Raw genomic sequence first — 14,645 nt, forward strand, 5'->3', positions numbered from 1 at the left:
TTGACCGTAGAACCCACATTATTTTCAGACATTAAATATATTGTGGTAGGGTTAGGCCACGAGATGGCGGCACATTTGAGCCATCTCTCTTCACTGTGTACTGCTTAATTAGTGATAGCCTTGGGCCATCTATTTCTGATTGGTACCAGTGGAGATTGAACTGCCCACTCAGTCTCCAAAAGTTAGATAGGGCTAAATGGCCTCGCCTACTCCCCATATACGGGAATAAAAAGGTGTTAGCTTTTTTTTTTTTTTTTTAAATCTGTATAGTTTAGAATGATAGTAGCATTGCCCTTGTTTACTTTCAGGATTATTATGTTTTCGGTATTTCTGAGATGTAGGACGGCTGTAAATTCTCTGTTGGGCAGGTTGCTTGTAAGAGTTATAGCCTGTGATAGCACAGCTATGTCAAGCATAATATTATTTGCCTCACTGACAGGATTGTTGTAGATTCCATGCTTGATTTGGATCATGAAATCTTTGGTAGGAATTAATTTCACCTTAATTATGGCTGTGCATAATACAGCAGTATACAGACATATTGTATTAATTTTGCTAAATTTTTCTTTTTTTTGTGGGGAGGGGGATGAAGGACATTATCCTTAGCTATAAGCATTTTCTTCTCAATAGAAAATGCTTTGTTTTTTTTTGATATCCATAAATGTTGCAACATAGAGTTACAGCCTTGAAAGTTTTTAAAGCTTATTGTATTATACTTGACAAGAAATTATATTCTACATTATACTTTTTTAATTCTTTTTCCAAATCTAAGCAAAGTTTGTGCATGAAGTATTCTCTTAACTAGTCTACTTATATATATATATATATATATATATATATATATATATATATATATATATATATATATATATATATATATATATATATATAGGGACTATTAGCTTCACATTAGTTTCCTCACCATCTAGACCAGTTTCGACTTTTATTACACTTGAATCAGTGCAGAAGTTGTGTTTTACTATTAATATCACTATATCAATAACTTTTGTGTTATGGGATAGTGAGGCAATCAATGTGAAGTCAGCAGTCCTTATACAAATAGACTAGTCGTGAAGATACTTCAGATGCAAACTGTTTTGCTTATGCTTCTTGCCAAGTATAATATACTTTGTAACCAAGCTAAAAACGTTTTTTTTTTTTTTTTTTAGATTTTTACACGTATTATTAACAAGGTGTTTGGTTTCTTGTTCACATTCACGAATTATTTTTCGTGCTATCGCTTATAGCATGATGAAATATAGTAGCAATGATTTTGTAATTGGTATGATAAATTTAGTTTAATCCTTTATCCAAGTGTGTGCAAACAAAGTTTGCACCTGAAAGTATCTTCAGGACTGGGGCAAAGCAGTACAACACCGGGCGACTCCTTGCAAAGGTGGAGCAAGCTACCAACACTCCTATTTCAGTATTCCCATAATGCAAAACACATCTCCTTGTGGATATGTATAATGTCATGCATTAAGGGAAGGGCCACTACCCAGACTAGTTTTGACCTTTATTGAGGTCTTTTCAGTGGGAGCCAGGCCCAAGTGGGGATACCAAGGCAGAAGTATTAGCAAGGTCATCTCCTTCTATAGGAGCTGCCAAACGGTGTGCCACCTTTTTATTTAATTACTCTGGATTTAGAGAAAGATGTTGAAAGTTTATTTTTCACTTGGTCAGACTATAATAAATTTAGTTTAATCCTTTATCCAAGTGTGTGCAAACAAAGTTTGCACCTGAAAGTATCTTCAGGACTGGGACAAAGCGGTACAACACCGGGCAACTCCTTGCAAAGGTGGAGCAAGCTGCCAACACTCCTATCTCAGTATTCCCATAATGCAAAACACATCTCCTTGTGGATATGTATAATATCATGCATTAAGGGAAGGGCCACTACCAAGACTAGTTTCGACCTTTATTGAGGTCTCTTCAGTGGGAGCCATTTGGCAGCTCCTATAGAAGGAGATGACCTTGCTAATACTTCTGCCTTGGTATCCCCACTTGGGCTTGGCTCCCACTGAAGAGACCTCAATAAAGGTCAAAACTAGTTTGGGTAGTGGCCCTTCCCTTAATGCATGACATTATACATATCCACAAGGAGATGTGTTTTGCATTATGGGAATACTGAGATAGGAGTGTTGGTAACTTGCTCCACCTTTGCAAGGAGTCGCCGGTGTTGTACCACTTTGCCCCAGTCCTGAAAATACTCTCGGGCGCAAACTTTGTTTGCACACACTTGGATAAAGGATTAAACTAAATTTATTATAGTCTGACCAAGTGAAAAATAAACTTTCAACGTAATTGGTATGAATTGTAGCAACTTCTGGATTATCAGTGATAAATGCATTCTTAACACTTTGAATCCTATCGATGTAAATATACATCGATATGTATATATATACTTACAGAAGGTCTAGGACTCAAAGTGTTAACTTCTTTAGGAATAGAAATGTAGTACTTGTAGTGTATTTAAATTGTCCTGAGTCAGCATGTATGAAATGTGAAAAATCATCCTTCATATCAATCTTCTGTTACTTTATCAAATTCCACTGACTTGTAACAATGAGACTTTAGCTCTGGCATGATCTAATCATGTGAAAGATATATTGGTTCAAGAATAGCAAACGTAAGTGGCTCATCACTGGTACATCTGCTTACCACAGTATTGTTTTACACTAATGCCTCTACAATATAATAGTAATAACCTTGTGCAAGAAACTAGTTGAACTGCAGTTACATTACTATAACTGAATTGCATTACGTAATTTACAGCTATCATGAACGTAAAATAAAAATCATAAAATTTATCTGATTATTGTACTATATTGCTAATTATAATAAAGTACCAAAACGTGTATGGTATTAGTATTACTTGTAAAAAAAAAATTCTCTAGCAAACAGTACTTTTGATTTTGATCCCTGCAAGTTTACCATTTTCTTATTTTTAATTTTTAAAAATAAGTAAATTCTGTTATAAACCAGGATTGACTTTGCATGATTTTGCATTGCAAATAAGCATTGGTTGCTGTACTTATTACACCTGTAGACAGTGTGCACTGGTTACAAATTACATTTTTACTGAAAACACAGTAAAAACAACCTAATATTACAATATTCTAAACATCGATTAAGTATTTGAATTTTGTGTATTTAATGAATACATCTACCTATGTATTACAGGTATTCCTAAAGGAACACTGTCTCACTATCTTATTTACTCTCTCTCATACTTTTTATGCATGCATTTTGGTGGGTGGCATAGTATGCATGCGTGTATTTTCAAACTGCAGTTAAAATTTCAAAGTGTATTAGCTGAATACTTGTGTAAGATATGAGAATTCAAAAAATGAAATAACTAGCTGCTTATTTATTAAAATAGCTATGTAGAATGTTTTTCTGTTTTAATGTAGAGCTTGTAAATATATATATCAAAGTTGGTTTATTTTTATCATTGTATAATAACGGTCTTGATTTTTATTTAATCTTTTAGAATTTGGTATAAATTTCAGCTTTTAATATAGAAATTAATACAAAAACATATACTCTTTCTGTATAGTTCTTTACATATTAATGATTTTTTCCTCCTTTCAGATATTCATTTCAGAATCATTTGATGCCACTACACATTTTGAGACCACATGTTTGGATGTCTTAGATATCTTTCGTAGAGGTACAGGTGAAGACTTTGATTTCTCAAAAGTAAAACATGATCTTGGTGATGAACAAGACTAGACTTTACATCAACAGTTGTCACTTAGCCTTGCTGCTTTGTTTTACCCAAGTTGCAATTAAAACAGAAATTACTGAGAGTAGGCTTTCCTGTGTTTCTTTGGGGTTACTTGCAAAAAACATATCTGCTTCCTGGTTTCAGGCAAGGAACAGAGGACCAATAAGATGGCTGGTTGTGGCAGCTGTTCTCATAGTGATAGCTACTACATAGTTATGTCCTTTGCACTTTGTGCAGAGTGTTGTTGGATCAGTCATGATTTTCTAAAATTTCATTATGGAGCAGGGCACGATCACTATTCATTACAGTAATAGACTAGATGGAAATGTCTTGGTAGTTTTTCAGCTCAAGGATATAACCAAAGCTATAAATGTTAGTATTTTCCATTCAGATTGTGTGTGTGTGTGTGTGTGTGTGTGTTTCTGGGCGTGAATGCATGAGCATGCTTGTGGTTGATTGCGAAAAAGTGTGTATGTATGTGGATGAATGGATGAGTGTATAAATGAGATTGAAAGAAATGTCAATGGGGGGAAAAGTGTGAATAGAGTAAATGAGCAGAGGTTTCTGTAATGTATTGTGATTAGTTGTAAATTGTAGTTCTGAAGATTGACCCTAAAACTAAGTACACTTTGGCTATAATTTTACATCCACATCTGTTGTATGTAACGTGGGAAGTAAACCCTGTGACTTGCACGTTTGCTTCTGCTCTGTAAGCTGTCAAAATTTCAATAAAAGGCACCTATGGTGGCCATTCCATCTTGTTTTTGTTAATTTGAAGCAGCATTTTAAATTTAAAAAAAAAAAAATAAAGTTTTTGAGTTTTTAAAACTGGTATTTTTTTATTTATTGGTTACATTTATTAATTGGAGACAGTTTCACTTCATGGATTTGTTATTCAGCATAAATTACATAAATGTCTTCATTTTAACTAGTGGTGGCTAAATATTTCTTATATAGTGCAACTCATGGGATGTGTGGATGACCTCCTGGAAACCATATTTTTGTTTTGATTTGGTGGACTAATTTGAATTGTGTATTTCAGTGATAGGATAGGAGCATTAGGTAGAACATTGAAAACTATGAATTTAGTAAATTTTATTTGTTGACATATTTCAGACCTAATGGCACTTTTATATGGCCCAAAATCTGTTCAGAAAAATAACATTTAATAAAATTTTATCCCAAATGAAAATTAAAAAAAAAAACCAGTTATCTGCTATCCTTTTTCCTTTCCCCACTTGGATTGTATACAGAATGATTTGTGTATTTATAGACATTAAAGAATGCAGATTATCTGCTCAGCTTATAAATTGTCCATTTCAGTCATATCAGGGATCTGAAATGAGACATTTTACCAGCTGATAATGCTGTAATCTGACCTATCTTTTTAATGTCTTTATTTTTTAGAATTAGTTTATGAAATTTTCCATGCAAAAGCATTATTTATATTGTGCATGAGTAGTTTTTTGGATGTTTTTTTTAGTATCTCCATAATTAGAAATTTTAAAACTAAGTAAGTTACTGATAAAATACTTTACTAAAAATTAATCTACATTTCATGTTTATAATGTAGAAGCAACAAAATTGCTGTTTTTTTTTTTAATGAAAAATTGAAAAGATAATTGTTGATTGTGATTCTGTGTTAAATGACAAATCTTTCTATATCATAAAAAATGCTATATCACTGTCTCTTGCTGTTTGAAGTTCGACATGCACGAGGTGGGGGGGGGGATTATCTCCCATATATTTAAAAAAAAAAAAAAAAAAAAACAGATTTTATGAAAATGTTTGCTTCCACTGATCTAAACATAGTTAACTTTTCAGATTAACTTATATTAAATTATTTTATGTATTTTATGGAATGTTTCAAATCTTGAATACTTAAGTGTGTGTTTTCAAATCAGTCAGGAACATGAAATGAAGACGGTTATTCTTGCAGTAGTTTCAACCATCATTCCATACAAAATCAGCCGGAGCGTATTTAAAATTTTGGTATATATAGAATATTTAGAATATAACATAGAGGGAGTGATAATAATCAATTCCATGAGGATTACAAAGAACAGGCAAGGAGGGTGATTTGGCAAGGGTAGCAAAAGTGATATATGAACAGCATTTAGCTAATGAAGCCAAAAAGAATCCTAGGGGGTTCTTTCAATATGTAGCCAGTAAAATATATATACATTGGAACCTCGGTTGTTGAACATAATTCATTCCTAAAGGCTGTTTGAAAACTGAAACCATTTCCCCATAAGAATTAATGTAAAATGGATTAATCTGTTCCCGAACCCCAGATGATTGCTTATTTAAGCCATTATAACAGTACTTCATGCATATAATCGTATACAAAACAATGAAAATGCATAGAATCTTACAAAAAGAATAAATAGATAAAATATAGAAGAAAATTGATCGCCTCTTTATTTTTAAGTATTGTAAAGATAGTTTATTTCGCCATACCGAACTGCATAGCAAGATCCGAGGCATGAATGCATTTTCATGTTTGGATATAATTTCTTTTTTTTCACTTCTATCGTGGTTCTAACAACTTTTCTTTTCACTTTGCTGATATCACCATCCTTCTTCGGCCCCATGGTGGCTTTTTTAATAATCATAAAAAAAAACACAATATACAAAAAATCAAGAAAAGGCACTGCAAATTCAAGAATGTGAATGAGTTTAAGGGGAAGTATGACAGGTATTGTGTGAATAATGGTTAGTATGCAATGTTGGGTCTCCCGTGTGTGTGTGTGTGTGTGTGTGGAAAGTATTTTACCTTGGATATAATAAATGTTAAAAATACCAAGCAATTTTAAACCTGGTTTTACTCCATTTCCCAAGTAAGCAAACAGTCAAACAAGTCAAGTTTGTGCCTGCAAGTGATGGAAGTCTAGCTGATCCTACAGGTAGTGCAAGACCAATATATATATATATATATATATATTACAGAAGGATGACACTGATTTGAGAAAAAAAATGGTATAAGAATAACTGCTGCAGAAGATATATTTGGGATACTTATTGAGCAGTTCATAAAGGTTTCATTCTTGTGAATGTGACATCATGGAGGGTTTGAGAGCAGTCGATGAGGAGGAGAGACTGGCTATAAGTGAGCAAGAGGTATATTGGAAATTGAGCAAGCTTGATGTTACTTGTGCTGTGGGACTTGATAATATATCACCACATATTTTGAAGGAATGTGCCAGGGGGTTACCATCTGCCTTTACAAATTTGTTTAATATGAGTCTTGCACTGGGTTGAGTTCCAAAGGAGTGGAAGGAGGGCAAAATTGTGCTGCTGCTTAAGGGAGATGATAGAACTCAATCATCCAATTATAGGACTATCTGTGAGTCAAATGTGGTTAAAGTGCTGGAAAGGCTGGTGAGAATCAGGTCCAGAATTGGGTTGACAACAATGATATTATCTTTGATGGACAGCATGGATTTGCTAAATGGAGGTCATGTTTTAGTAATCTGCTTATTATAATAAGGTGACAGCAGCATTAGACATGGGAGATGGATACAGAGTAGTATACTTACTATGTAAAAGCTTTGATAGATTATTACATGATAGCTTTTCCCCTTGGCATCAAAAACATCTGTTTTTGATGAAAAGATGATGAGGAAAACCAACATAAAGATGGATTGATGCAGTCAGAAAAGCAACAAAAAAAAATTGGAAAATTGTTTACAGAACATTGGTAATAATTGGAAACTTAATCATGCAGTGCTATCATAGTATCCTGACACCTTTGTGAGGGTACATGTCAGGAAGTTGATGAAAATACAGGAAATGCTTAAACATAATTATAACTCCCCTTCGCTTGGGAAGCAGCCATAATTATGAAATCCCTGTTATAGTGTATTTTTGCATGCACATACATACACATAAACATAAGACAAATGGAATTTTAGGTAATTCTTTTGACCTTGAAGATTTTTGATGAAATTGTAAAGAGGTATTGGGATAAGTATCATATTATAGGAGAAGATATTCATCAGGGGCTCACATTGGTGAGTATGGGCATGGCAAACCTGAGATACCCAAGCTAGACCTGATCTTACTTTGTATAATATACACTTGGTATATCATATCTGGAGACTAGTCTTCTACTCTTCTTTCCTTCTACTCTCTCTCTTACTTCTTATCCCCCCAAGTGCTATTAGAGCAATTCGAGGGCGAGGGAGTGACTTTTCTCTCAAACTAGTTTCCACTATCTACTAAAAAAAAAAAAAAAAGGCAAACCTAGTTGTCTCTTAAGGTGGCAGCCCCACCACTAGGATACCTATCATCATGCTAGTCACTTGACATAGGAAAACACACATTACTTTCAAGTCTCAACGAAATCCAAACTGAACAGAAAACATGGGAAACGAATGCAAACTGGGAAAAAGAAAGATGTGAAATATGCTACATGGAACATTAGAAACATAGCACATAAAGAATTGCATAAAATTTTAAATGACAAAAATATAGAAATTGCAGTCCTTACAGAAACAAACAAAAAAAAAAAAGGAACAAAAAAAAAAAACTACCATATATATATATAGTGGAATGGACAAACAAATACATGCAAAAGCTGGTGATGATTTGGATCCATAAATCAAAGCAAAAATAACTCATTATACATACTGGAATGAAAGAATATTAGAAGTGCAATTAAATAAAGAAAATTTGCCCCTTAAGAAGGAAAAGAAGAAGAAAATTACTTTTACAGAGTTACAAGGAATATATGAAAAAATAAAACCGACGATCTTAATGCCAGAATAGGAATGAAAAAAAAAAAAAAAAAAAAAAAAAAATTAATAATATACAAAAATTTGGAGAACTACCAGTAAACAAAAATGGAAAGCGATTCATTGATTATATAATTTAAAAATAATTGAATACATTTTACATACATAAATATACGTGGTGTGCAAGAGGACAAATCAATAATAGACTACTTTATAGCAAATGAAAAAGCAGCAAACCTCTTCCTTGACGTTGAAGTTAGAAGAGGGCTAGAAATTGACAGATCACTATTTAGTACAGGCAAAACTAGGATTTCCACCATACTGGCTACAAAAAAATAAACTAGAGAAAAAAATTAATTACAAAGTAAGACTACTAAATGATTAAAGTATAAGAAATTTATACCAACAGAGAATTAATAACTACTTAGAAACAATACAAGAAAATGAAGACATTGAGAAAGAATGGAATAATATAAAACAAATCGCAGCAGCATATGAAAGTCTAGGAACACAAAAAATAAAAAATTACATATATATGGGACAATGAAATAAAAAGCTGGCTTTTAAAAGTTGGTTAAGTAGCAAAAAACAAGATGAAATGAATATAAAAAAAGATGATCAATAGACAAAAGAAGACATAGAAAGCCGGGAAAAATTTGTATCATATCTAGAAAATGACATACAAAATAAGACCCAGTGCGTACAAAATACTAAAACACATGAAGATATAAAAGAAATATGCAAAAGAATTATTTGATTACTTTACAGATCTTTGTGCGGATAATACTGGTATCAAAAATAATTACACCAGAAACTTACAAAATACCTTAAATGATATGATAACAATGAAAGAATTAAAGGACTACTTAAATAAAATAAAAAATGGCAAATCAGCAGGAGAAGATGGGATAAACTCCGAACTATAAATTTGCTGGAAAAAAAATTTCATCAAAGATTACTAAATTTTTAAATAAAATATGGACGAATACCGATAGAATGAAATATAAGCATAGTCATACCTATATTTAAAAAAGGGGATAAAACACTAACTACAGAGGTAGTTTATTGAATACATGCTACAAAATATATTTCAGAATACGTCAAAATGGATTTAGAAAAGGACGCTCGCCGATGGATGCAGCTTTCTGTTTAAAACTACTTATAGAAAAAAACAATTTAACTTGGAAACTCATCTTTTCTTTATATAGATTACGAATAAGCATGACAATTAAAAAGATATATACTGTTTGATATATTACAAAGAACAAATAAATATACCTAATATTTTACTACATGCAATATAATTAAATAAAAAATAGAAAAAAAAAATTTAATTTAGAAACTCATCTTTTCTTTATAGATTCCAAAAAAGCATTTGGCAGTAAAAAGATATACACTGTTTGATATATTACAAAGAACAAATAAATATACCTAATATTTTACTAGATGCAATATAATGAAATAAAAATAAATGAAAAGTTGTCTGAAAAACAATCTATAAACCAAGGAGTAAGACAGGATGCCCTCTGTCTCCAACACTTCAATTCAATATATTTGCATTATTAATGAAATATTAACACAGTGGAACACCTTAAACAATCAAGGTATAGAAATTTCTCAGAATAAAATAAATATAAATATGCTATTTGCAGATGATCAGATAAGGAAGACAATTTACAAAGAGCAATATGTAATTTAAACATTATAGTAGAACAGTTTGGAATGAAAATTTCCATATACGTATATATACGTGGGCTGTTCAGTAAGACAAGACATTTTACTGTGGCGAAACCACTCATCACAATATTAATTTCTGTGGAATAAAATGTTGCTGTCTGTATTAACAAAAGAGGTTGATAGATGGCGTATACGGGCTGATGTGCCAGAGTGTCACGTGACTAAACGCAAGCTGGTTTCGGCGCGCGTTCGAGGTGTGACGAATCTTCGAAATGGAAGCGTCTTTGGAACTGTTATGCGATTAAATATTGTGCGCGTCTGCAAAAATCGGCATCGGACACTTATAACATGATACGCGAAGCTTTCCACGATGAAGCAATGTCGAGGGCAAGTGTTTTTCGCTGGCATAAAACTTTTAAGGAAGGCAAAATGTGGAAGATCTTGAACTTGAGGGAAGACCTTCAACGTCCATCACAGACAATGATCAACACAGCAGCGATTATCATCAAGCATGTCAAAAGGAAGCGTCCATTGCTGAAGAATGGCTTCTTATTGCACCACGATAATGCAAGGCCACATATTGCTGGTTGTGTAGTGGACGTTTTGCAGAAGAACAACACAGATATCCTACCACACCCTCCATACAGTCCTGATCTCACACCGTGCGATTTCTGGCTGCTCTGGTTTTCTGGTTTCCTCAGCTCAAAAAACCACTAAGAGGCCGCCATTTCGAAAGCAACAAAGCATGTGTAAAAGCGGTGGAGGCGGTTTTGAAAGAATTTTCAAAAAACGGACTTTCACATGTGTTTAAGAAGTGGACGCAACGTTGGGACAAATGCATCGCGTCTCACGGTAATTACTTCGAAAAAGACCATGTAAATGATGACGATTAAAAGTAATCTGTTTTCTGTATAAATATAGTCATTACTTATATATATAAATAAATAAAACAAACAATTGCATTTTGTTGACAAACTCCAGTTAGAAGCAAAATAGTTATCAATAATAAAATAGAACAGATAAATACTTACAGTTATCTTGGATGTGAAATATCATGCAAAGGAGAACAAGACAAAATTAAAAACTTCAAAACTTTTACAGATTATATAGGTCTGATAGATAGAACACTTAACCCCAATAAATATAGTACAAAAAGAATCACGCTTGAAAATATACAATACTTTAGCAGTGTCCACTTTATTATATGACAGTGAAATTTAGACAATTTATTTATTTACATATATGTATGGCTTTGTGGAACTGGCAAGTAAAATGTACAATCACAATATCCAGAAACAAATGATGAAAATCTTAACATGTGAAAGTTCATTACATAAAAGGCACAAACTACTTTCCAAGTCTTCCTTTAAAAAAAAAAAAGCAAAAGTAATTACAACTACAGAATGTCCAGTCTGGAACGCCAATCCAAGGCCTCATTCGTCACCTTGTGGTTGTCCTGTAAGCCACCACCGTGAAATTGGCGCCTTGGGCAGTCGTACACAATATGAGTAATCGTCTCAGCCAAGGGAGAACAATCGCAATAAGGGTGGTCTAACAGCCTCAATTTACGTAGTAGGTAGCCATATCTGCCCTGGTTAATTCTGATCCTATTGATTGATGACCTAAACTTCCTAGGAAGAGCAAAACCAGGCTGCAGAGCACAGGGATCTACCAGGAAGCTGTTGGGAGATTGTTGGACCAGTATTCTGTCCACATGTCAGGTGTTGATGGCAGGGCAGCTGAAGAGAGTTCATCCATGGACCAGAGAGGATTTCTAAATTTTAGGCGAAGACCAGGTGGATTTATGAGAGTCTGGTGCAGGGGGAAGGAGTGGGTTGCTCATTGATTTATTAAATTCTTTAATCGAGGCTCTTCTTCTCTGTGTGTTTGGGGGAGAAATGTTAGTTAGGACAGGAAACCAGGAGAGAGGGGTGCTTCTCACTGTCCCCACTAATTGTATGCATGGTAGAGTTTAGCTGGGTGTCTATAATGTTAATGTGTGCACTTCTTTCCCAGACAGGGGCACAATATTCTGCTGAAGAGAATGCAAGGGCTAGTGCAGATTACCTTAGGACTTCTGCACCACAACCTCAGGTTGTTCCAGCAAGCCTTGAAATGATATTGTTTCTCGTTTTAATTTTGTTGGATAGGTTGGTGATGTACCTTTTATAGGTTAGGCTTCTGTCTAGGCTCACTACAAGGTATTTCGGGTGAGGCTCGTTTTGTACCATTTTTTGCAATGTCTACAAATACTCTAGACATTGCAAGTGGAGGTTTCTGTGGTTTAGAAGTTCACATGGTATATTCCAGTAATTCGACCACATTTTTTAATAAGCTATATAAAACGCAAATTAATCAAAGACCCGACAAGTTTCGTAAGTCGTTTGACTTACATCTTCAGGGGTAACTTAAAGTTTAAAACACAAAGAAAATAGAAATTAGTAATGGTTCATGCTATAGTTGTAGCCGTCTGACTATTCATAAAATTAAAAATCAGAATGCAGATTGAAAGCAGTGCTGAATTTAAACAATGCTGGATGATGTCAGATTATTTTGTTCACGTTGATAATGTCCGAGTTCTGACTGAGGTATATTTTTTATTAAAGCTGACCAAACTTGCTGGAGAATTAATCCTTCATTTTTATTGCATTCTGTTGGTATTTTAAGCATGTTTGCAGCTTCCTTAAATTTCCTTATGTAACCGTTTTTTCCTATGTACGACACGTTTGTTTTCTGCCAGAGTACATTGTGGCTGGTGGAAGTGGTATGGAAAACTAGACATGATTTGTGTTACCCCTGAAGATGTGAGTCAAACGACTTACGAAACTTGTCGGGTCTTTTATTAATTTATTGTGTTTTATATAGTTTATTAAAGAAAATGTGGTCCAATTACCGGAATATACCATGTATACTGTGGACAGTTTTTGTTGGATTTGGCTTCAAGTACCACTGCTTGAGGTACTCTTCCAGGATGTTCAGGTATGTGTTGAAGGTTGATTCCAGGTTGGCAAAGGAGGTAGATTGATGTAGGATCGCTAGATCATTAGCGTACATATACTTGCTTGAGCTGGTATGTGGTAAGTCATACACGTAAATGTTAAAAAGTAAAGGGGGGGGATAACACAGGGCCCTGTGAGAGATCATTGTGAAGGAATCTGGGCCTGCTCTTTTTTCTGCCAATATGGACCGGATCTTTCTGTTAGAGAGAATGGATTCAAAAAGCTGGAAAGTTTTTTGCACCTTATATATTTTTAAGCTTTAGGAGGAGGCCCCTGTTCATAAGCTGTGTCATAAGCTGATGTTAGGTCAATGAAAGTGGCTTCATATTTCAGTTTCTTCTGGAAGCCTGCTTCAATCTCTGTTGTCAGGACCTGGTCACAGCAACTTCTTCCTTGTCGGAAGCCAGCTTGTTAAATCGGGAGTGCTCTTTTGGTGAGTGGTGAAATTCTTTTACGAATTCTTTCAAAGAGCTTAAAGGTGGAGCAAAGCAAGGAGATAGGTCGTAGATTTTTCACATCATTTGGATCTTTCCCTGGTGTGGTCATGGCAATTATTTTGGCTTCCCACCATAGATTTGGTAGTTTATCAGTCATAATTTCTGAGAAAAGGGTGGCCAGTCATGTTTGGCCTTGTTAACCAAGATGTTTTAGAAACTCAGGGAGGATACCATCCACTCCATCACTTAAAACTCACCAAGAATGGCAGCCTTGCCATTCTTGGTGAGTTTTAAGGCTACCTGTGATACTCTTCCTGAGATACTGGATGTACAAGTTCAGGAAGCTCGGGTCTCGTCTTCAGGATTTGTCTGATGGAAGATTGCACAGCTATCTTGGAAGTTTTCAATAAATGATTAGCCATTTGATCAGGAGTTATCTCTGTTGTTTTGTTTGTTGTTGGTTCTGCCCTACCTAATTTTCTCAGAAGTGACCAGCTTTTCCAGCTATATGTGAAATCGAGTTAATGGATGGTTGAGATCCATCTTTCCTTTCCATTTTTATCCAGGATTGCAATGAACTCCTTAGCAACAGTTGGGTCTTCAGTTTCCTCATATTTGGCTAAACGTTCTTCAGTTTCTGTACTCCAGCATGGGATATATTGTTTTCTGTAGCCTCTAGGAATAGAGGCTTTGGCTGCAGTTTTGATTAGTTTAACAAATCTAGGATAGCAATTAGGAGCGGGTGGAATTGCTTTAATGGTTTGCTCGATTTGTTTCTGAAATGCATTCCAGCTGGAACTGCGACGGTTCCATCTAACGATTTGTGTTCCACTGATGACTGGGATTGATGTGCCTGTCTCTATTAATGTAGCACAATGTTGACTATTAGAGAATCTGTTGAGGATGGTTCTGGTTGTTGGCAGAGAGTGGTCTTCAGCGTCTTTAGTGACTATGCACAGATCTAGGATGGAAGTTCTGTTCCATCTGGCTGAGTGGAGAGTGCCCTCCTGCTTGGCATCGTAAATCAAATACAGGTTATATGTATCCATCCAGTTAACTAGATTAT

General features: G+C 34.5%; 1 protein-coding gene across 1 annotated transcript in view; it reads left to right on the forward strand.

The window, feature by feature from the left end:
- Gdi (GDP dissociation inhibitor) overlaps nt 1-4,484 on the forward strand; it is a 110,408-nt gene extending 105,924 nt beyond the window's left edge. Inside the window, exon 10 of the mRNA XM_090400272.1 lies at nt 3,595-4,484. Within this exon, the coding sequence (XP_090256398.1) occupies nt 3,595-3,735 (141 nt within the window). The 3' untranslated portion in view covers nt 3,736-4,484. The remainder of the gene's footprint in view (nt 1-3,594) is intronic.
- Nucleotides 4,485-14,645: the final 10,161 nt, after the last annotated feature.

Source organism: Typopeltis vanoorti, chromosome 11, assembly GCF_054136105.1.
Source record: "Typopeltis vanoorti isolate ZY-2024b chromosome 11, IOZ_Tvanoo_1.0, whole genome shotgun sequence".
Taxonomy (NCBI): Eukaryota; Metazoa; Arthropoda; class Arachnida; order Uropygi; family Thelyphonidae; genus Typopeltis; species Typopeltis vanoorti.